Raw genomic sequence first — 22,997 nt, 5'->3', positions numbered from 1 at the left:
CTTCTTCCCAAACGGTTCGTAATTTAGAAACCCTAAACCCTAAACCCTAAACCCTAAACCCTAAACCCTAAACCCTAAACCCTAAACCCTAAACCCTAAACCCTAAACCCTAAACCCTAAACCCTAAACCCTAAACCCTAAACCCTAAACCCAAAACCCTAAACCCTAAACCCTAAACCCTAAACCCTAAACCCTAAACCCTAAACCCTAAACATTGACACCTATATTGCCATCCAAATTGACACATGTAGCGCTAAACCGTGAACCCTGAACCCGAACCCCTAAAACACCTAAATGTAGGGTTGGACACCCTAAATAACGGGAAGATTCGTTTTCTTTCGTCTGCGCTCGAATCAGACCAAATAGACACCATGGAGGCGTGTAATACATAAATACACATCAATACTCAAGTTTTTAGTTTGTATATCCTTGATTTTCGTGGTGGATTACATTGATGATTACTAATTTGTTAGGGGATTTTTAGGGATTTCTGTTTTTTTGCTAGGGGTGTCGTAGGGTTTCATGAATTTCAAAAAACAAAAATAGGACTTACCCGAATCCGCAAACCGCTTACCCGAATTAAAAAAAATAATAAACTGAGACAGGTGGAAAAATAAACGCAAAAAGTGTAAAAGCAAAAAGCAAAAAGCAAAAAATACTACCGCTCACATGATATAACAAAACCGCACTAGTCGCAAAAATTACCGCATACCGCCGCGAAAATAACCGCACACCGCCGCGAAAATAACCGCACACCTCCCATTTAGCATTTATTACCCTACACCGCCCAAAAAATTACCCTACACCCGCCTAAAGTTATCACCCGATGAGATTGCAAAACTACACAAGGGTTGAACACCCTAAATAACGGGAAGATCCGTTTTCTCGCGCGCACGCGCGATTCAGCCCAAATAGACACCAAGGAGGCGTGAAATACATGATTTTGCGTCTTTGTACGAGTTTTTCGTTCGTACATTCGCGATTGATGAGGATTTCATGGATGTTTTTGGCATTTTCTTTTCAGTGAAAATTTAGGGGAGTTCCGGATTAGGGGATTTAAGTAGGGTTGTATTTAAGAAATATATTACAAATGCAGCTGCACTAAATCAGATTGGATGTCATCTTTGCCTCCAAACGCGTACTTCCATCGCCACGACGGCACCCCGGGAACGATATCTTCATACGTTTCACTTAAACAACCCGCATCACCATTCACACTTCTAATAACTAGTCGCTTTCCATTCGGTACTTCGTACGCACAGTTGCCGTGCAATGCACAGCCTTCGATATCGATTTCAGCGTTACCGTGAAGAACAATTTCCGCACTTTCGTCTCTGGAGTACGTCGCGCTCCAATACACGTTTCCTTCATTTTCCCAATCTATCCCCGCATTCAGTACGTCGACGTCTACTATTCGAGCCCTTCCGCAATCTATATCACTCATTGTACCTTCTCCAGTCACGTTAGTACACGTAATCAGTAAAGATCCGTCAACGCGCACGTTTTCCCAATTCAGTTCCGCTATTTCTAACTTCACTTCCGATTTTCGAGCTATAGATCCGCCGCGAAGTTTTTGCGCGATGATGTCCCATAAAGGACCCATCGCCGGATGGATGGCGAAAATAAAGCCAGGCCCGGTGTTCAAGTATCGCTCTGCAGAGCCATCATCCGGCGGAGGATGCTCGATCGAACATTTCGACAACATATCGGAGGCGTTCAAAAGTAAATCGAGAAACGAACCGTCCGGTGTTTGCGCGAGAGACTTATCGTCAAGTTTTCTTTGGCGTTTTGCACTACTCGTAACTCTTCGCCGTAAAGTGAAAAGTACAAAAGTTGGGAGATTCATCCAATCTTTTTTCGTCAACTTCCCGGGAGATTTACGCATGAGTGCATCCGCGATGTTTTGCATCGAGCATTCTAATCGACCACCTTTCGTTCCGTCTTTCTTTACAGCTTTTGATAAATTAATCAACATTCCTGGAAACGCAGCTCGCGGAGAGGACGTCAACGTATCTCGAATGTGCTTTAAACCGACGTATAAAACGTTTGTGTTCGCTGGATACGCGGATTCTTCGGCACCGGAGTTTTCAGCCGGCTCATCCGAGATGCCTAGTTTATCTAATTCTGTGTACTCAACGTTCGAAATGCCATACCATCGCTCTTTCGTGACTTGATTCGTCTTCTCAACCAAAACATTAATCCCTTCCGAAGCGCCGACGGCGCGCTCGCAAGAGACGAACCCAAGCGCTTTGTTGTCTTGTCTTCCCAACCCGGAAAGCGCTAAAAGGGTCGTATCCGTCCCGGCCATAGGATTGGTGATTTGTCGAACAACACCTCCAGTTCTCTTTTGTTGCTCCAGCCAATCAAAAACACCTTCGTCGTACATTAGTTTCCATAACGCGCCGTGTCCGCCTGGTTTCAGCGCAATGTCGCACGAGTAGTTTTCGCCTTTATCCTCACTCGAAGATGCGCTAATCCACTCACCGCCTCGAGTCGTCAACACCGGCACTAAAGGCTGCTCAAATAAACGAAAATTATCACTTCCTCGTCCAAACCAATTTGAATCGTTCATAAACTTTGATATTCGACGGTGGTTACCTTTTGCCATCGACGTCATTATCGCGATCGGTGTGACTAACTTGCTCGCCTTCTCTATCTCCTCGTCGTCGAATACATCCGGAGAACTAGCTTTTATTTTATAATACAACCACTCCCTCGCTCTCACGTCGCGAATGAGGCCCTCGAGCAACGGCCTCCCGTTATACGGGAGAAACGCCGCGGGTAACGCTTCACCATTCTCGGGATCGAGGAGACCTAGCCGGTCGCCCGCGCCGCCCAGAGGGTATATTTCGCACATCTCCGGGAGCGCCTCTATTCCTTTTCGCGCAGCTTTTCGAGCAAACTCGCCATCACCTTCTCTTAAATCCGGGCCTGAAGGAACGTGCAACGACATGTCACATTCAGAATCGTCGCAACTTTTTGAAACATTTTTATCCTCGTCGTTGTCTTCGTAACTCGGAACGCAGTCTAATCCGTGGCAGTCTTTATCAGCATGTATCGCAGCAGGAGGGCCACCGAAGGATTCGTGCATGAGCTCTAAAGCAACGGTTTGATACCCGACAATGCCACCAATCATATCGTAAAACACTTCAACTTTCCCTAAAGTAGTCAAAAGTTTACTCAGCGAAGCTTCGCTTTCTGGATTTTGAGCAGCAAACCTGGAAAACACGTGTTGTTGCCCGCAAAGGACCGTGACTTTTATCAAGTACTGCTCTGTTTTTGATAGACTAGGCATAACTTTTTCCACGAGATCTGTTTTAGAGTTCATAAACGCTTGAACGGTCTCAGACGCGTCTACGATATCTATTTTTCCTTCCAAAGTGGGCTCTAGTAAAAGCCTCTCTCGATAGGGAACGAGGAATAAAATCTGTCTTTCCTGAGCCTCGAAATCAGTGGACGTTTCTGTGGATGCTCTGAACTCGTGCTGAGGCGCGACCGCAGACAGTCTTTGGACGTGTCGTCTGTTCTTTGCGATTAATTGGCGTCGATAGTAGTTGCTCGAGGAAGAAGAATGTATGGCTTCTCCAAGCTGTTGTTGTTGTTGTTGTTGTTGTCGTCGGTTATGGTTATTATTCCTTTTTTGTTGTTCGACAGAACAGCGCGATGCTTTTACCGCGTTTCTTTTGCTTTGCACTCGCCATCGACGATGCGATGCGTTGGGGCGTTCGTGCCCTGATACAACGCGCGTTGAACCAGCGAGCGTCGTCGTCATCTCCACGTGTACTGCCTCTTCCCGCGCAAGCGGTGGTTCCTGTCCAGCTGTCCTGGGTGGAGAAAATTCTGAAGAAGTTTTGAACTCCTCGTCTCTTCAACCAACGAGGTCACAAAAACAACAGACAGCTAAGAACAGACCAACTCGGAACAAAATTATAACATAACTCTCTCTCTGCTCTCTTCTTGTATATAATAAGATGGTGCTGCGCCAATCGACGCGTGACGATGAGGCATTTCATTCGCGCTATGACGAAGAAACCGAAGAAGAAGAAGAGGAAGAAGAAGAAGAAGAAGAAGAAGAAGAAGAAGAAGAAGATTTCGTTTTAGTCGGATATCGACCAACGAGAGGAAAAGGAAAATCTTCGTCGTTGGTTTTTGAACAAGAAAAAGAAGAAGAAGAAGAAGAAGGCACAGCAGAACACTCATCGACTCCAATCAGGAAAAGAGGAGGTTCAGTCGTGCTATCGGCACCGAGCATTGACGATGATTTTGACCTCGAGCTTTCCAAGTTTAAACGACTCGTCGAAACGATATCGCCAACGCCAGGAATCGATGCGTTGCGAGAAGAATTCGAAAAAAATACATCCTTGCAAGCGGTTGAAAACGCAAAAATAGAAACAGAGGAAAGGGCGCGCTTGCGGAAAAGTCGAGTGCAACTCGCCGCGCAACGTCGCATGCAACGCTTAGAGGAAGAGTTACGGTTGACTCTAGTCGAAGAATCAGCCTCTCGCGACGGTGCAATGCTGAAAATAGCATCGTTTCAAAACGCGCTCTCGCTGCGAGACGTTTCAGATGCGAGCGTCACGAATAAAGCGACCGAAGCTCGATTGAATCGCGTCGAAAAGGAACGCAAAGAGAATCTCGAAAATATTTCACAATTAGTACAGGATGCGAAAACCATGGCGCAGAAACAGCGCGAGGAAAAGGAGAAGCAGAAAAAAATTGAAGCCGAGAAGAAACTCGAAGAAGAGAAACGCGACAAGGAGATTCAAAAACAAAAAGAGAAAATGAAACAGGAGGAAGAGGCGCGAGCGTTGGCAGAAGCAAAGCAGCGAGAAGCTGAGAAAATCCCCGCGGTATACGTCACTGCAGAAGCTTTAGAAGCGGAAAAGAGATCGCTTCAAGTACTGCACGCGGCTCGCGAACGCGTCGCCGCGTATTCAGCCTCTCCAGAGGCAAAAAGAGAACGACGCACAATTATTCAACGTTTGACCATACACGTTCAGCAAGTGGCGTGTACGAAAGACCAAGTCGTGAAGAAAGCGGACGATATCATCCGTGAGTTCTTAACGCCGGCAACACCTGAGCACATTCGGACGTACGCGATGATTACGCTCTCCAAGAAAATTTTAGCCCAGTGCGACGTTCAAGTTGCAAAGCTCAATCGTTACGCGTTCGCGTTGGCAGAAGTGCTCGCGAGATGTGCGGCGCACATTCCCGAACTCTCGGAGATTTTTGTTGCGTTGCTCCGCGACGCGTGTCCCCTCGCGGTGCCGAAATATTATCCATTCCTAAAGAGTAAGTATGCGGAAGAAAAAGAATATTTCAAAATATGTGGATACGCGCCGAGCGAGGACGACGCGAACGCGTTTGAAAGTTCTGATTCGTACGCTAATCGCATTTCCGGATACATGCTCTTGTATGGAGCGTACGTGCAAGTTTCTCCGGTAGTTGTGCAGAATCATCCGCACAGCATCGACCAAGCCTGGGCTTGGTTTTCTCGCCTGTTGAACAAGTGCCCTCCCAATCGACAAACAGCGGTTGCTTTGGAAAGTTTCCTAAAACACGCAGGTTACGAGTTCGTGAAAACGTATAGAAACCAAGGCGTGAAGCTCTTGTTAGTAATTGCGCAGCAATGGATCCCGAAATTAGAAAGTGCGCGCGATCCGGACGCGGTTCCTGTCATTTCTCGTTTGCGGACGTATCTTAACGAGCGCAAGTTTGAAATCCTTCCGGAGGGCTCTAATATGCCTAAGACGGACACGTCTTCGCTGACGATTTAGCAAATAGTAGCGATAGGTTTAGTAGTAACAAATAGATGCGTACTGGTATGTGCCGTGCAGTAGTTGTAATAAAATAGTTTAATTGTTGTTAGTTCAGGATGTAGGGATGATAATGGATGCGTTCTTTGTGCTGAAAAGAATACTTCGACTCTCGCTGCTCCTTCTTTTTCGTGTTTGTATTGCTGTGTGTTTAAAAAAAAGCAAAAACAAAGCGACGTGAACGTACGTTTCGTGCGAGTAATCAAAATCATCGCCTCACATTTCGCGTCTCTTTTCTCTTCTCTCTGTCCGCATAGGAGTAAGTTTAGAACAGAGGTCAGGATGTCTGAACCAACTCCAACTGCGAATGATGGCGAGGATGAGAACGGAACCGCGGTGGCGGCAGCCCCAGCCGCAGAGGACGTCTCTCCCCCAAAAGTAGTAGAAGAAGAGAAGATCGACGAATTGGAGGAAGTGCGGCTCCCGATCGAAGAAGAAGAAGAAGAAAAACGAAATGGAGAGGAGGAACCCGAGGACAAGGACGAGGACGATGACAAAGGAGACGAATCTGATTCCGAGGGCGGGGCTCAGATTGCTCGCAGAAGAAGGAAACGTCGCGCGTTAGAGCTCGACGAGGACGACTACGACTTGCTCGAAGACAATCAAGTCACAGGATTTAAACGCAAGGAAAAGAAGAAACGATTGCAAAAGAAATCCGCTGCCGCAGTCGGAGAAGACGACGACGATGACGACGACGAGAAGGAAGATCAGCAGAAGAAAGAACAAGAACAAGAAGAAAAAGAAAAAGATACAAAAAAAGATGAAGTCGCCGGTGCAGACGAAGAGGCAGGTGGCGAGAAAGAACAACAACAACAGCAAGATGACGCCGAAGAAGAAAAGAGAAGAGCAGCTGCCGCCGAACGACGATTCGTCGATTCAGACGACGAGGACTCCGAAGAAGAGATGGCAGATTTCATCGTGCGCGATGAAGGTGAAGAACGCGAAACGGACGAAGAACGCGCTCGAAGGAAAGCGTATAATCGTGCACAACGCGAGAGAGGTGGAGCTAGGTACGACCAAGTTCGTGAGGCTGCCGACATTTTCGGAGACATTTCAGACTTACAAAAACTGTTCGCCAACCGGAAGCGACCGGGAGACGAAGGCTACTTGGGTGGAGAGAGTTTACCAGAGGACGTCTTGGAAGAAGAAAGTCAAAGTGAATACGAAACCGACGATGAAGATGTGGACGATTTTATCGTCGATGACGAGGAAGGAGGAGAAAGACCACCCCGCGAAAAGAAGATGCGTAAAGTTCGCAAGTTCAAGAAGCGAACGGCGGGAGTAACTCCAACCAAGTCTTGGGCGGAATTTGCTTTTGAACCGTCCGTGATCAAAGCACAAATGCTTACCGCAACCGATGATGAAATCAGAAATGCCGATTGGCCGGAAAGACTTTCAATTGAAAACGTCCAAGTACCAAACTTGAACACGCCTCGCGATTTTGCGGAAGAAGCTACGTGGATTTACGATCGCGTCATGGGAGTTGGCTCAATTCGAGGTATCCCGACTGAAGCCGGCGAGCTTTTATTGCGCGGAAAGATGGATTACGAGTCCGACGAAGTTATGGAAATGCGTTTATATCAACTTCAAAACGAATGGGGAGGTCAGCTGCCGGACACGGAGAGGCAGAACGTGTTGATATGCATCGAATGGTTTTTGAAGATGGTTCGCACGCAAGGTTATGAATTGGAGTACCTGGCGACAAATATGCGCGATGACTTGCATCCTCTTTTGCGTGGCAAACCAGAAGAAGCTCGCCCACCGCTCGTCGGCGATCAAGTCATCATCCAAAGAAAGACTCGTTCCTTTGACGTCTTGCAAGCGGTATACGATTGGGATATTGCGTATGTGAAGTTGCAAAACAGAAAGCAAAAAGCGATCGAAACTTTGAATAAAGAGTTGGAAGCACACAGCAACGATCAACAGAGCGTGGCTACGCTAATGCGATTGCAAAAACTTATCGCGAGTTCGAAGTACGACGAAAACGTTCAAGACGTGGAGTCGAAAATGCAGCTGTTGTTGAAAGACGGAGCGGCAGCCTTGGATGCGAACAGCACTGGAGGAAGTCGCCGCCCACGTCGACGAACGGCGTATGATATGCACGTCAGTAGAGATGTGTTAGAGTTGTTCAAAATTTCTTCACCTGCACCCGAGAAGGTTGCGATGGCATTGGATACCACGTTCGCGTGGGGAGAGGCTGAGGGCGTTTACGACGTGGAAGACGACGCTATGACTGAAATTTTACCAGACGCGTCGCCGGAAGAACTCGCAAAACATTATCTCGATCAAGGCTACGAAGATGAAGAGGATGTCATTAAAGCATTGATTGAAGTTTCCGCTACTGAACTCGCGAACGATCCTGGTATTCGTCAGTGGGTTCGATTTCATTATCGTCAGTATGCGCAGTCGACGACGAAACCCACGTTACTCGGCAACGAGCAAATTGATACATTTCATCCTTTAGCAGCGGTGAAAAGAACCCTCAACAAACCATTATGTCATTTCACCGACATCGAGTTCTCAATGATCGCCGAAGGAGTTCGGAAAGGATTGCTTGAATTCGACGCATTTTTACCGGAACAAGAAGTTGAGAGACTCGTGCAAAACCTTTCAAACGCATACTGCTCTGAAAATGTTTCCGAGAAAGCCGAGCAATGGAACACAATTCGTCGAAAAGTTGTTGAAGATGCTATTAAGAAAAAGCTTGTTCCGCAAATTGCACGAGAGACAACTGCGCAACTCGTATTGGAATCGAAAAGGTCGATGGTCATCGCCGCGTTCAAAGGAGCGTGGAGAATGTTGAATAAGAAGTCTTGGACGCCGCAGTTGATTGGCGTGAAGGAAGAAGATGTGCATTCTACGTTGAAGCACTTGGAAGTACGCATTATTTCCGCAGTTCCTGCCTCAGATCAAGAAACGCCGACCACGCTCGTCTCGTTGGATGGTTCCGGGCAACTTGTTGACTTTTTAGAGCTGACGTCTTTCGGTAAGAGCGGAAGAGGCGGTTCGTACGGTACGCAGCAAGAAGAACAGAGAAAAGTCGCAGAGTTCATATCGAACCATCGACCGCACTTAGTTGCAGTCGCGGCTTCGGGGAAAAATGCCAAAACGTTGAAAGAAGAGCTCGATCGCGTGACTGGTGGTTTCCTTGAGAAGGATGGTTTTGTCAAATCGATTCCTGAAGAAGTGAGTGCGATTGAGGTTGAGTTTATTAACGACTCGGTTGCTTCGCTCTACGAAACAGCATCGGCCCCGGTGAAAGAGATGGGAGAATTGCAAGCCACTATTCGACATGCTGTTGCGTTGGGTAGGTTTGCTCGCGATCCGGCGGCGGTTGTGGCGAACTTACTGCAACCGAGCGGCGGTTCTCATGAAGCCGCGACTATTTCTCTCTGTCCATTTCAAGATGCCGCGTTGAGTCGCGAAGAAAGGGTGAGCTGCATTGAAAGAGCTCTTCGCTGCTGCATTAACCAAACTGGTGTGGACGTTAACGCGGCAATGTCGCATCAATGGATCGCTAGGTCTTTAGAACACGTCGCTGGGTTAGGTCCGCGTAAATTGGTTCCATTTTTGACGGCGATTCGAAAAGTTGACGGCGGCGCGCTCGATAACAGAGAAGAAATTTTGACGGAATTGCATGCCGTCGAGGAACGCGTGTACGAAAATGCCGCGTCGGCTATCAATATCACCGATGGGAACGTTCTCGATGGCTCCCGCATTCATCCGAAGCATTATGACAAAGCTATTGCAATTGCCTCCAACGCGCTCGACATTCAAATTGACGAATCCGGCGTTGGACGCGAACGCGCTCTCGAAAGATGTTTCGATCCGCGCGAGTGGCCGAAGCTTAGCGTTTTGATGCTTGAAGATTACGCAAATTATCTCAGCACTCCTGAAGGTGGTGGTGTGAACGCTTTGGAAATTCTCAGAGACATCCGCATGGAAATGCGCAAGCCGTTTGAGGATGTCCGCTCAGAGTGGACTCGTCTCTCGAGCGACGAGATCTTCACCGCCGTTACCGGCGAGACCGTGCACACGTTGCAAGCTGGTAAGCTCATCACGTGTACGGTGAAGAGAATCGATGCTCGTGCTAACTGTGTGATTGTACAGCTCGATTCCGGAGTCACCGGTGTTATTGAAAGACAAGACGTTTCGGATTCGCCTTTCGATCGTCTCGATGACAAAGTTCACGTAGGACAAGTCATTACTGCTCGAGTAAAAGCTCCCGAAACGACTGCGTATGGACAACAAGTTAAAGGAATCGATCTTGAAAATCTCAAGGTATGGCTAACGTGTCGTGGCTCGCATCTTTCTGAGGATGAGTCGCGAAGATGGGAAGAGCACGTTCTCGCGACGACGACTCCCTATTATTCCTTGGATCCTTTACCGGGAGAGAAAACTATAGCGGCTGCGCGAGCCTCGAAACCGAAGAAGAAACCGAACCAAGTCAAGCACGAAAAGTCTTATATCGCGCGTACAATTGATCATCCTTTGTTCAAGAATTGTTCGCACGTTGAAGCAACCGCTGAGCTTGCCGACGGCGACGTGGGTGATTTCGTCATTCGTCCTTCCTCTAAAGGCGTTAAGAATTTGTCGTGCACCATAAAAATGTTTGACGACGTGTACTGGCACATGGACATCAGAGAAGGCAAGAAGCCTGGAACTGGTGGCACTGCAAACTTGAGATTGGGTACACCACTCATGATCGATACTTCGAAAGAAAAATATGAAGATTTGGACGAAGCAGTTGCTCGCCATATTGAACCTGTGGCTGGATTTTTGCGCGACGCTGTTATGCACAGAAAATTTTTGGGTGGCAGAGACCACGAGGTTGATGAACATTTGCAAGAGTGCTTCCGAAAGAACCGAAATCAGCGCCCGTATGCGTTATCGGTTTCAGATAAACATCACGGATATCTTTGCATTTCGTACATCATGTCTGCGAGCGGCAACGTCCATCACGAGTACGTCGAAGTCAGACCGATTGGATACTACTATCGTAAAATGGAATTTCCTACCGTCGATCGTATGTTGGCGCACTTCAAGGTAAACTGTAACAAACCCGTCGACCGGTAATAAATAAACGAACACGTCAAGAGAAAAACAGAAACAATAAATATATAACAATAATAATACTTAGCGCACATTTTTTTGTCACGATACCATTGATTTGAGTTTACTACAGTACTGCAGGACTAAACCAATTGCTACTCCTACTCCTACTCAACGCTAACCTTTTCTAGCTCCGCACGCATATCGTCTCTGTTCAAAGCGTCCCAAGTCGCTTTTTGTTGTACCAGTGTTCGCTTTAACTCGTTCGCGTCTCCACTTTCCTTAGCGTTTATGATTGCTAGATTTGAATGGACTCGAGCATCATCAACTGCGCCTAAGAATGCATACGCAGCGAAAATATTCCCGTGACACATTGATTTGAGAAACGCGGCTTTTTTTACATCCAGCGCTTTGTCGCTTTCGTTTTTAACGTCGTCGTTGTTTTTGAACTTCTCAAGAGATTCGAGCTCATCTTTCCAAGCAACGATTGCATCGCTGGGTCTCTTCATTTGTATCAGCGCGTGTCCAACTCTGTTTTTTGCGCGCGCGGCGATGCCATGAGCATTCAATTTTTCCGCGCACGCCGAAGCTTGGATGAAGACGCCAATTGCTTTGTCGAATAACTTTCCATCCAAAAGACAAATACCACAACGTAACAGAATCTCTGCCTGCTTTGTTTCATCTTTTTGCGTGTATTCTGTAGCTGCATCGAGTGCGGCAGCGAGCTCTACTTTACATCGTTCTTTAAATTTCTCTTTCTGTTCATCTTCGTCCCCTAATAACGATGATAACTTCACGCAACACTCGGCGGCTAACACGTGAGGTTCCACCGCTTCAACTGTTCCTTCTCTTTTGTAGTATTCTACGACTGGCTCGAGATAATGCAGACCTTCTTTCGCGCGACTGGAATATAAGTACACGTGCGCTAAACCAATTCTACATTTCCGTTCTAAACTTTCGTTCTCGTTCGTAATCGCAAACACGAGCGCGTCTTCAAACTCGTCCACGAGCGCTTCCTCCGGTGGGTTTCCTACACCAAAATTCGTCTTGTTCGCGCTGCTGCTGCTGCTATTATTATTCAGAACGCTTGGTAGTAACTTTGTTTCTATTCGTTTCGTTTCGATTTCGATTTCGTTCTTTTTCTCCTCCTCCGTTTTCGGCGCTGGCATGCCTTTGGGTAAGTTGAGCGGCGCCGGTGCCTTACTCACGCACACTTTCGAATGTTCTTTGTGCGCTTCTCGTTGACACTCGCTGTTGCAAAAATAAACCGATTTACATCTCGCGCAGACTTTTAAGAAGTCACCTCTCGTTCGACAGTTTAAGCAGAACTTGTTTATTTCGTCGTCGTCATCGTCACTCTCAGAGTCTGAAGAGGATGAGGAGTGCGCTGATGTTGGCTTCATATGTCTTCGCGTCTTGAGCCTTGACTGGAGGTGATTTTGTTCTGAAGCGCAAGAGGAAAAATTAGGGGAGTTGATATTGCTGCAAAATTTTAAAGCTACGCGTTCTTACTTTAATTAATGATACATGTGCTATCCGTTCTCATTTCTTTCTACTTTTCTTCGTCGTCGCCTTCATCGTCGACGCCGGAGCTTTCTTCGACTTTGTCTCCTTCTTTCTCTTCTTTTTGTCCCCTTCGTCTTCTTCGTCTTCGCCTGCTTCTACAACGTCTGCTTTTTCTAGATTGCCGCGTTTAAAGCCCGCTCGTAATAAATGCACTCGCTTTGTAATCCTCTCCGCGTTTTTGAACGCCTCCTTCGTGTCGCCTTCTCGGACGTATACCGCTCGAAGTGCCTTGACACCGTCATCTTCGCTTTGTACGATTCTATACCGTCGATTGATACTGGCATCGTCGTCGTCGTCGTCTTCATCCTCGTCGTCGACGCCGTTCGCTTTGTTCGCTTCGAAGCGACCGATTTCGTTCGGAGCGATTGCAAACTCGCAGTCCACGTTTAAACTTTTTTCGTTATTCTCATCTGATTTCTTTCTATCCGCATCGCTGTGTATTCTGACGGTCACGCCATCGAAATCCTCCAGCAAAGAACCCGGCGGTAACTTTACGAGCCATAACTCGCCTTTCCCTTCGTCCTCTTTTCCAACGCTCGTGGATGGTTCCGCGATGTGCTCGTACTTCTTCTCGTAAATAGCCCGAACGCGTTCGTCCACAATATCACTGCACGCGAGATGGTCGGTCAGTCGTAATAACAACGCAGGAAAGAATGCTTATAACGATAGCGATATGTGATGAACGGGAAGACAGAAGAAGAAGAAGAAGAAGAAGAAGAAGAAGAAGAAGAAGAAGAAGAAGAATGGAAACAACAAACAAAAACGAGGAGATATAGATAGACTTACAGAAACGAAGTATCCTTCTCGTCTACGGTTAGGACTTCAGCCGTCATCAATTTTGATGTTTGTTGTTGTTGTATGTATGTATGTATGTGTGTGTGTGTGTGATTTGAAAAGAATACAGGCGAGCGAGTGAATGAATTTGTGTCGCCGGCGGCGGTTTCTTTCTTCTTCCTTTTCTTCAAGAAAAATTGTCTGTTCGTTACTATTTTTGCCTCTGCCGTAAAAAAACATGTTCACAACAACAACGACAACGACAACGACGACAACACCAACTAAACCACCAGCAACTAAAATGCTCAAAGCTACGCGTCATTATACCATCAGAGATGCCTCGAGGCGGATAAGAACAAAGTTCCCAAAAACTCAAGCTGCGATTCCCCATCATCAACGAGAAGAAAAAAATGAGCCCTCCACATCCACATCGTCCACAGTATCCTCGTCCAAGACTTTGCTTGCTGCTACCGCACTGGCTGTGGTTTTATCGACAATGTCACCTGTGGGTAGTGCAATTGCTGGCGATGACGACGATAAGAAATTCGTGAGGAATATGCTTGGAGGTTGTACTCCAGACAAGTTAGATTTGTTTAAAGATGTCAGAGCAAAATTTTCCATGGAAGCTTCGACCGGCGCTTTGCCCGAAGCCATTTTAGATTTAGATAAGTGCGACTACTCAAACATTGATTTGGACGCGAAAGTGCTGTCTGGATTGATCGCTCGGAATGCTAATTTCGAGAACTCACAGCTGACGCACACGGAAATGTCGCGAACAGATGCTCGCGGGTCGAATTTCAAAGGCGTAAATTTTAAAGATACGAACGCGTACTCAACTCGTTTCGATGGGAGTAATATGGAAAATGCAAATTTTGAAAACGTCATCTTATCCGGTGCGTCGTTTGGAAAGTACAACGGAGAGTGGGCGAATATGAAAGGTGCAAACTTCGAAGGCGCTTTGTTGTCGTCGTCGGACGCGCGAGAGTTGTGTAAGAACCCTACGCTGGATCTCGAAGGACAAATGAATGTCGGCGGATGCTAGCATAGATAATTGTTATTTATCAATACAACATGCGTACAAACGCATAACTAAGTACTACTATAATATACACAAATCCAAGCATGCGCCATTTGCCATTACCACTCGCCATGCGAGCAAAGTATAACGTCGCGCGATCGAGCTCAGTAAAAAGGAAAACAACTTTCCCTGCTCTTCGATGCCCAATGAACTTAGCGATGTGCATTCGAAAATGTTCAAACACATTTCTCTGCTCATCGAAATGCAGCAAGTTGCGAGCGCTCGTAGCTGGATCGATCGAAGCGTCGTACGTCGATGTTTTGGAATAAGTCGAAGCGGCGGCGTCGCGTCGCATCGCTAAGGTGGCTATTTCACTAGTGTGGCGTTCGATTGCAATCTGCGCTTGGATGAGTTCATCTGCTTTTGCGTTCAATGAAGCCTCCAACTCTACTTCTTGAATCGAAGAACCAACCCTGTTTGTATTCGTGCGGGTCTGTTCACTCAGTGTTTGTCTTCGTGTTCGAACTTTCTCTCGCACGTGTTCTAATTCTTCTTGCGTGGGATTCGGCATTGCTGCTTCGTAATTACGATTGTTCGCACCAGATATCGTCCCAATTTCCTTGCTTATCTGTCCATCCAGCCTTTCTAACTTCTGTTTTGCGTCATCTCGATTCAGCTCTACAGCGAGTAAGGACTCTAAACGTTCATCTCTCAATCTCGTTTCCATCGAGAGCTCTTTCTGAGCGTGAACGAGCGCTTGGACCACATTGATGTCACCGGATGTGCTTGTTTCATCATCATCAAAATTTCCTGCTGTTCTCGCTTCTATAGATGCTCTCAGAGCACGTTCGTGAGATATTTGTACATTTAATCGATCGATACGTTCGGTTTGTCGCACTGCGCTATCGTTTGTTAATAATGTTTTCGACAGTATGCGTTCTAAATCCCTCTTTTGCGCCTCTCGTATCTCTAATAACTCATTTGTCCTCAAAAACAGCTGCTCATCTGGAAGCACTCTTTTCGCAGAATCCTCACGAGCATCGCGATTGCTTTGTTGTTGCTGTTGTTGTTGTTGTTGTTGTTGTTGAGCGTTGATTTCTCTATCTAACTGTTCAAGCCTTTGAATTGAAGTTTTAGCAGCGCGCTCTAAGAAGTCCATAGCATTCAGAGCATATCAGAAATTGAAAACAATAACGCAGCAACGGCGCAAGACCGTGGAATGAGATTTACTTAAACGCGTGATAAAGGAGTTGGTTGGAGCTTTGTCCTCGAGTTGCGTTGTTGTTATAAAAAGTACGGATTTTTCGATTTGAAAATCAAACTTGACTTTGAGGATTCTCCACAAAAAAAAACAAATTCGAAGCACACGAACGATGGCAACGGATGAGCCTCTTCCGACTTCTCCCGAAGAAGGGGAAGAGGAGGCGAAGACAACGACGCTTAAAAATCCATACACCGCTCCAAAAACGAAGCGGAAACCGTATGTGCAAGCGAGAGACTTTGAAAATTATGCGGGTTTAGCGCGTTTGGAGAGTATTCTCGCTCGCATATACGTAGAAGATTCTTTCGCATCGACGGCGCATGCGGACAGATTGGACGCAAAAGCAGTCGTCGAATCTATTCTCGAACTTTTACAAGGAAACGAGGAGTGTCTTGGTTTTAAAACGCCGATGGATCCAAAGGTCAGACGGCTGATGAAACTACCAACGCACGTGTTCGGCGATTTAAAACCGGCTGGCTCTTTATTCAGAATTTTGTTGTGCGCGTTTGAAGCGAAAATGTCACACAACTGGAGGAACTTTTCTTGGGTATCCGAGCAACGAAGAAACGAACTCATCGAGGACGTGTTTAAAAGAGCCGAGCGAGAGCTGAAAACGCACGGCTTTTTGAAGCACAAGAAAGTGTACATACCTCCTTCGCTGAGGAAGTACTTGAAAAATGCCGTCAAGGCAACGCGCATTGCCGTAGCCGATAAGCCGACAGACCCGGGTGTCACCCACTGTATAGAAATTCCGAGAGGACAAGACGTGCTCTCTTCGTTGAGTACGCGGGGAAGCGAATTCACTCGCACTGTTCGCGTTGATCGTTCTGAGACGCTCGTACATTACTCGTATCACCCAGATTCGTACGATTGTTGGGTTCCAAACTCGAGTGGACAAGCTCCACGGTACATGGACATGTCAGAGGCCGTGCCAAAAAACGGGAAAGCTTGGGTGGTAAATCCGCTGTGGTTATTGGACTCGGCTTCTTTCAACGAATGGATGAATGAGCTAGACTATCGCGCTAATGTTGAGGACGACTCGTGTAATCAGCAGCAGCAGCAACAACAACAGGAAGAGGAACAACAACAAAATGCTGGTGCGAGTGAAGAGAAAAAAAGAAAAGAAAGAGAATTGAACGACGCGCTCGGGAAGGAGAACTTGAGTTCTCGCGCGACGGAACGTCTAGATTTTAGGGTAACTCGTCAATACGTCGTTGATCAGCATCCATTTGTTATAGCATCTGCTGATTTCGATGTGGATAAATCGAGCGGTGTGGCGGGTGCTGACCCGACTGACGACTCTAAAATCGAGGCAAATAAGCGCTTGATCCAATTGAAGAAGAAAATATGTTTGGAAAACTTGACGCACGGTCAGCTTCCGAGCGCTGCTTTTCCGAGCGTAGCAAATGCCAGTGCGGATGAGCAAAACGTTGCAAGTGCACTTGTCATGAGTAGTACTAAAGAGAATGTGGGAGCATACAGAATCCCTGTACACAGCTCGATTTGGTTTGATTGGTCCTCAACGAGTGAAGTGGAGAAGCGATCTCTTCCAGAATTGTTCATCGCGACCAAAAGCAATGAAAAGAAGAAGAGGGCGAAAAGCAATGATAGCAACGAGCAGAAGTACATCACTTTGCGCAATGCGATTATAAACGCGTATAAAGCTTTGAAACCTGGCGTTGCGCTTATGCTTCAAGAAGCGTTGGAAACGTGCGCTGCCGTAGAAAAGAACGAAATGAAAGTGCAAAGAGTATTTTCATTTCTCGAGAGATGGAATGTGATTAATTGGCCTTGGTCGAAAGGAGCGACACGAAACGTTCCTCGCGTGAACTCCTTCCCCGCCACTGCAGTTGCTCTCGTCTCTTCTGACTTTCTTGAAAGGGTCAAACATCTAGAATCGTGTCCCGCGTTTGAGCACGATCCGTTTGTTTTGGTGGATTCTAAGTCTTTAGACGCGAAACGCAACTCATCCACGTGCTCGCAAAGGCAAATGTTAAAATTGAAGATAATAAGTGAGATGAAATGCAGCTCGTGCGATGTTTCTTTGAACGAAGATATTTCTGGGAGCAGCGAAGACGCGAAGAAGAAGTACTATTATCATCTCTTGGACGGTTTCGATTGCGATTTGTGCGAAGGCTGCTTCTCGAGCGCGCGTTTTCCGGAAGGTTTGCAAGCGGACAAATTTGATCGCGTCGAAGTGAAATCCACAGTGAGCGATAAAGCTACCGGTGAATCAAAGCAGGGTGATAGAGTCTCATCGAAAGGTGATAGCATCAACAACGATGCCGATGACGATGAAAATCTAATTCAGATTGGTTTCGAGGATTGGAACGAAACAGAGCTGCTCGCTTTATTGGAAGCTTTAGAAAACTACGGCATCGGAAATTGGAAAGAAGTTGCTGATTTCGTTCAATCTCGAACGGCAGAAGATTGCATTCGAGCTTTTGTGGCCTTACCCATTCAAGATGAGGTTTTGAATGATTTACAAAAACGAACAATTATTCCGCGCGGTGTTGCAGTCGATCATGCCAGAGATGCAAAACAATACGATTTTTGCGCTGAAAGCTTCGACGAGAAGTTGTGTAATCCAGTTCTGGCTCGAATTTCGTTTTTAAGTACAATGTTTTCACCCAGAATTGCCGCCGTTGCCGCTCGAGAAGCCATGCTGAAACTGCTTGAAAACAAAGTGAACGAAGAGGATGAAATCAATGACCGGGAATTTGTTGAGTCTGCAAACGCTTTGTTCACGGCGGCTATTCTTGCGATAAAAAACGCAGCGATAAACGAAGAGATTGAAATAGAGAGATTAAGTTCTTCGATTGCTGAGAATAGAATCAAGAAATGTCTCATTAAAATGCATCAGTATCGACTACTCGAAGATGCGTTTCATCGGGAAAAAGACATGATGGGTAACGCGAGAAAAGAAGCCGAATCAGAAATTGAAATTTTTGCGCTCGCGGCTTCGAAGCACAAAGAAACGATTGAGCGGTACACAGAAATGGAAACTAAAATCACAACGCAAATGGCAAAGATACAGGAAGCTGCTACTGCTGCTGCTACTGCTACTGCTGCTGCTACTGCTACTGCTGCTAGTGTTGCTACTGCTCCTCTTGCTGGACAACAACAGCAACAACAACAACAGCAACAACAAGAACAATAACAACAACAATAAGAATAGCTATAGATAATGTAGATAATGTAGACACAGAATTAATGCACAATGAAACACGTGATGTGAAGCGCGTATTTCTGAGCGCACGAAGAAAAAAATAATCTTTCCTTTCGAAATCCCACAAAAAGAATAAAGAAAGCACGCGCTCATCTAAATATACACGCGCGCACATCACGCACACACGGACGCGCTCAATTCTATCACACCTTTCCAAAAGTCAAGATAGAAAGAATGGCGTCTTTATCGACGCTGCGCTGCTGCATCGTCTCCTCTTCTTCTTCTGTTCAAAACAAAAATCTTGGACGTCACCAAAAATACCAACGAACAAGATTACGAGCAAAACGAGACGACGACGAGAAGAACGACGAGAACAGTAAACTTCCTGAATTTGAGGTGAGAATCCAAAACCTGTGCGATTTCACCTTCGTTTCTCGTCATCGACGACAGAGCGACGGTGTAGAAGATCGTATTCTCGGCGAGAGTCTCAATCAATCTTTCTTCATCGAAAAATTTCGTTTCCTCTCTTCTTCGTCTTCTCTTTTCGTGCGTGGGGCGGGTCGTTGATATTTTTTCCTCAAACGGCGTATCTTTTCTCTCTCTTCTTGAAACTGACCTTTCATATTTCACATTACCATCATAACTCTGTTTTTATAAAGGACGACGTGGCACCTGCGTTAGATGGTGATTGGAGAGAGTTTCGGGCAAAGCTCGTCGCTTCGCAAGCTACGGCGGAACTTCCGGACGAACAAATCGACGTGGAACAGTTGCAACAGCAGATGCAAGCAGGAGGAGAAGGAGGGACGAACAACCAAGAAAAAGAGAAACGCAAAACGACGAAATCTGGATCCGGTATCATCGATGATGCGATTGATAACGCTAAAATTGAAAGCCAGGAAGAACGCGATAGACGCGAAAGAGAAGCGACGGAGGCGAATTTGGAGTTACTTAAAACACAAAACCCGGGACTCGCTAAAGACAAAGCTTGGGCGCACGTCATCGCCAAGCCGGAGAAAGGTTCGTTGATAGTTGCCGCCACGGACGATTTCGTAACTTCGCAGCAATATTTTAACCAATGCGTCATTTTATTGCTGGAACACTCTAAAGACGGATCAATGGGCGTCATACTGAACAGACCGACGATGTACAAAATGGCAGACGTTGTCAACGACGAAAACGGACCGTTTAGCGAAAACGCGTTGTATTTCGGAGGCGACGTAGGGGATGGCACGGTATCGTTCCTGCACGGTTCCCCCGATGTTGCGGACGCCGAGGAAGTCTCCCCAGGTGTCTTCATTGGTGGATTCAACGATGCCGGGAGGCTCGTGAAGGAAGGGAAGAAGGACCCGCGCGAGTTCAAATTCTTTGCTCGCTACTGTGGATGGGCTCCTGGCCAACTCGAAGACGAGTGTGCCCGCGGCGTGTGGTACCCAGTTGCATGCTCTAGACAAATCGCGCTCAAACCTGTCATAGCCCTCCCGAAGCCATTGTGGCGCGAAGTTTTAGAATTGTGCGGTGGGGAGCTTGCATTGAAAGCCAAACGTGCGTACGCTGCGGATGACGAAAACTGAGGGAGGTGGTCAACGATCCGGCACGCGGCGAGAAAAGAGAAAGAAGAGAGACGCGCATCTTTTTTGTACATCAAACGCACACACAGACACTACTTTTTAATATCATCAAATACATACAGTAACTCTATGAGAACTAAATTACATTGGAAATATATCCTTGATTGATCGTTTACTGGTTTCTTCTTCGTCACCATCGTCGTCCAGGTTCTTCGTAGTCTCCCTTTCTTCATCGATACTTGTCTTTCTCATAATGTCCAAACTAATTTTCCGCTTTTGCTGTTGTTCAACGACGACTTCCTCCAGCTCTGTCTTTACTTCTTGTTGTGGATGTTGTTCATCCCTAGTCTCTTCGCTAAAACTCGTACGCGTACGCGATGGCTGCTGCTCTGTGAATCGGAACACGTCTTTCAAAGATGGCACTGCTCGCATTGAGGATACCATGCGACCTTTTGGCGCAGTCGATGGCGTCTCCTTTGATTCTGGGGATGCTACTTCCTCTTGTTCGTCCTTTTCTTTTTGCTTTGCTCGCTCGGAAACCGACCACGTCGGAGAAGCGAGCGGTTCGCCTCGAAATCGACTGCTGCTTGGCAGTTGCTGTGAATCTGTCATCTCTTCTAGTCCTAAATTCAGCGTTCTTCCAGACATTGTACGTTTAAGTGCAGCTAAAGGTGAATTGGAATGTGGTCTCGGTTTATGCTTCTGCGCCGCACGCGCAGCTTCTTTCGCACGAATTTCACGCATTTGTTTCGTTAGAATCGCACCGAGCAAAGCCGTCATTGACCGCTCGTTATCCAGTGAATGATCAAACGGAGCGACTGGAACTTCGTTACGTCTCGCCAAAGATTTATCCGTTGGAACACCAACAAAATGCGATAAAAATTCCGGAGCTTTCTGCGATTTCGTTTTCGTCTGCGATTGCGGCGATGACATCGATGACGCTGCTTTTAAAACATCATCAAAATCTGGTGTTTGCGTTCCAGAGGAGTCGTACATATAGTTATCGGCGTCATCTTTCTTAAAGTCAGCCCGACGACGGTACGCTTCCACGGCGCGCTCGTTCGAAATGCCCATTTTTTTAGCATATTCAACCAAAGACATCGAACAGTGCGTTCCGACTACCGAGGATATCGCATACACCGGCAAGATGAAATACGCGGAATGCAAAAGAACAATAATATCGACTATGAAAAGCAAAATAGACGCATTCGCTTGCACATTTGCATTCTGTGATAACCAATCCGGATCCTGCCAAGCCGAGAAAACTAACATTGCAAGCGACATGGCGTTTTCAAACAAAACATATTGGAAGATTGTGAGTAAAATCTGAGGTCTTCCGCGCCAAAAATAATTTTTCGAATCAATTTCTGCCCGCAACGCTCGCCGTTTCTTCGAGCGTTCTTCACTCGTTAACTCTTTAGTTGCGTGCATCGAGACTTTATCTTTAACACCTTTGAAAAAATCACCGGCTCTGTCGCGGAGACTGCTGAAAGTACTTTTGCTTGGCAACGTTTGAGGCTTTGCTGTTTTCTCCTCTTCCTCCGCTATCGTTCGCATGCCTCCCGAAAGTTGCGTCCCATTTTCTGCAGCATCTGTTACATTCTTCTTTTTATTCTTCAACTCTGCTGGAGTATAATTATTATCGTCGGTGTACTCGGTCTCGCCTTCGTCTTCTCCGTTTTCGCGCAGAGTTTTGGACGTTTGAGCAGCTTCGCCTACGAATCTTTCGTAGGCTGCTTGAGCTAATCTAATATTTACGGCTTCTAACATCGTTCCCACGAAAAGCATGATCGCTAACGCGGCGATCCCTCCAGGTAAGAAGACATATCTTGGTACAGTGACCCATAAAGCGGCTAAAACCCACATGAAAACTTTAGTATCAATGATGCTCGCGAAATCTTCCTCCATTGCCTCTACCAAAAAATCGTGGAAATGAAAGTCGTCCGGCGTGCCTAGGCGTTCGACAAAAAGTCTTCGCAACGAAAGATACACCTCTCGGTTGACCGAGAATCGAAATTGCGCCCAAAATGCTCTCCATATAAGCACTAATAAATTCGCATCAATGACCAGTCTCGGATTGATGTGGGGATTCAACGGCACGATATCGTGGTCGCCGGTTTCCCACTTCTTCCACGAGTTCAATTTAAGAATGCAGACGAGCATAGATAGTGAGATGTACGCCACGTGCGTTACCGCTAGAATGAAGATAAAAATGTGCGTCTGATGAATCGTAGTCGCCGACCAGAATGGCTTCTTGCCTTCGCCGCAATCGTGCGTGTATTGCTCCGCCGACGAACTTTCCCCACTGACGCAAATTTTCAGTAGAGGTTCCTGCAGCGCGATGAGCGAGAGAGATATGAATCCTAAAAGCATAATCTCGTGCTGCAGTTTATGCAAAACGTGCCGCAACGCTCTCAGCTTCTTCTCTTTTAAATAATGCTCTAGCCTCGTGTTGAATTCGATGAACGCGTACGAGATGACGACAAAGAGAAGAAAGAGCACTCCCAATTTCCACCCGTCGGTTTGAGAGAACCCCTCGGAATACGTGCCTCCCATTGCCTTCTTTTTTTATCGACACGCACGCACACACACGTAAAGAGAGAAACGAGAGAGAAGTGAGAGAGAGAGAGAGAGGAAAGATCTTTCCTTGCTGATTGTGATTACGTCGCGTGATGATGATGTTTTTCAACGCTTTTTTCTTTGAAGCAGCAAATCCCCTAATAATTCAAACACCAACACCAACACCACGTGTCGATTTTCTTTCTTTTCTTCT

General features: G+C 46.5%; 10 protein-coding genes across 10 annotated transcripts; 5 read left to right on the top strand and 5 right to left on the bottom strand.

Moving 5' to 3' along the window:
* Window positions 1–1,084: 1,084 nt before the first annotated feature.
* Window positions 1,085–3,772, bottom strand: Bathy02g06180 (predicted protein; the record flags this gene model as incomplete). The annotated part of the gene is made up of 1 exon (XM_007514995.1): window positions 1,085–3,772. One exon carries the CDS (start codon window positions 3,770–3,772, stop codon window positions 1,085–1,087), a length of 2,688 nt encoding a protein of 895 aa, XP_007515057.1.
* A 199-nt stretch (window positions 3,773–3,971) lies between these two features.
* Window positions 3,972–5,777, top strand: Bathy02g06170 (predicted protein; the record flags this gene model as incomplete). Its single annotated transcript, XM_007514734.1, has 1 exon — window positions 3,972–5,777. One exon carries the CDS (start codon window positions 3,972–3,974, stop codon window positions 5,775–5,777), a length of 1,806 nt encoding a protein of 601 aa, XP_007514796.1.
* Window positions 5,778–6,098: 321 nt separating this feature from the next.
* On the top strand, window positions 6,099–10,892 carry Bathy02g06160 (transcription elongation factor SPT6; the record flags this gene model as incomplete). The annotated part of the gene is made up of 1 exon (XM_007514760.1): window positions 6,099–10,892. The coding sequence occupies one exon, from the start codon at window positions 6,099–6,101 to the stop codon at window positions 10,890–10,892; it is 4,794 nt and encodes a 1,597-aa protein (XP_007514822.1).
* A 143-nt stretch (window positions 10,893–11,035) lies between these two features.
* On the bottom strand, window positions 11,036–12,271 carry Bathy02g06150 (predicted protein; the record flags this gene model as incomplete). The annotated part of the gene is made up of 1 exon (XM_007514799.1): window positions 11,036–12,271. One exon carries the CDS (start codon window positions 12,269–12,271, stop codon window positions 11,036–11,038), a length of 1,236 nt encoding a protein of 411 aa, XP_007514861.1.
* Window positions 12,272–12,410: 139 nt separating this feature from the next.
* Bathy02g06140 (unknown protein) lies at window positions 12,411–13,267 on the bottom strand (the record flags this gene model as incomplete). Its single annotated transcript, XM_007514859.1, has 2 exons — window positions 12,411–13,041; window positions 13,221–13,267. The coding sequence occupies 2 exons, from the start codon at window positions 13,265–13,267 to the stop codon at window positions 12,411–12,413; spliced, it is 678 nt and encodes a 225-aa protein (XP_007514921.1).
* Window positions 13,268–13,509: 242 nt separating this feature from the next.
* On the top strand, window positions 13,510–14,250 carry Bathy02g06130 (pentapeptide repeat-containing protein; the record flags this gene model as incomplete). Its single annotated transcript, XM_007514897.1, has 1 exon — window positions 13,510–14,250. The coding sequence occupies one exon, from the start codon at window positions 13,510–13,512 to the stop codon at window positions 14,248–14,250; it is 741 nt and encodes a 246-aa protein (XP_007514959.1).
* A 95-nt stretch (window positions 14,251–14,345) lies between these two features.
* Bathy02g06120 (unknown protein) lies at window positions 14,346–15,385 on the bottom strand (the record flags this gene model as incomplete). Its single annotated transcript, XM_007514462.1, has 2 exons — window positions 14,346–14,351; window positions 14,411–15,385. The coding sequence occupies 2 exons, from the start codon at window positions 15,383–15,385 to the stop codon at window positions 14,346–14,348; spliced, it is 981 nt and encodes a 326-aa protein (XP_007514524.1).
* Window positions 15,386–15,599: 214 nt separating this feature from the next.
* On the top strand, window positions 15,600–18,647 carry Bathy02g06110 (unnamed protein product; the record flags this gene model as incomplete). The annotated part of the gene is made up of 1 exon (XM_007514805.1): window positions 15,600–18,647. One exon carries the CDS (start codon window positions 15,600–15,602, stop codon window positions 18,645–18,647), a length of 3,048 nt encoding a protein of 1,015 aa, XP_007514867.1.
* A 243-nt stretch (window positions 18,648–18,890) lies between these two features.
* Window positions 18,891–20,227, top strand: Bathy02g06100 (predicted protein; the record flags this gene model as incomplete). Its single annotated transcript, XM_007514615.1, has 2 exons — window positions 18,891–19,052; window positions 19,316–20,227. 2 exons carry the CDS (start codon window positions 18,891–18,893, stop codon window positions 20,225–20,227), a joined length of 1,074 nt encoding a protein of 357 aa, XP_007514677.1.
* A 138-nt stretch (window positions 20,228–20,365) lies between these two features.
* Window positions 20,366–22,780, bottom strand: Bathy02g06090 (predicted protein; the record flags this gene model as incomplete). Its single annotated transcript, XM_007514959.1, has 1 exon — window positions 20,366–22,780. One exon carries the CDS (start codon window positions 22,778–22,780, stop codon window positions 20,366–20,368), a length of 2,415 nt encoding a protein of 804 aa, XP_007515021.1.
* Window positions 22,781–22,997: the final 217 nt, after the last annotated feature.

The sequence above is a fragment of the Bathycoccus prasinos genome (assembly GCF_002220235.1).
Source record: "Bathycoccus prasinos genomic : Chromosome_2".
Taxonomy (NCBI): domain Eukaryota; kingdom Viridiplantae; phylum Chlorophyta; class Mamiellophyceae; order Mamiellales; family Bathycoccaceae; genus Bathycoccus; species Bathycoccus prasinos.
This window is presented reverse-complemented; position numbering and strand designations above follow the sequence as displayed.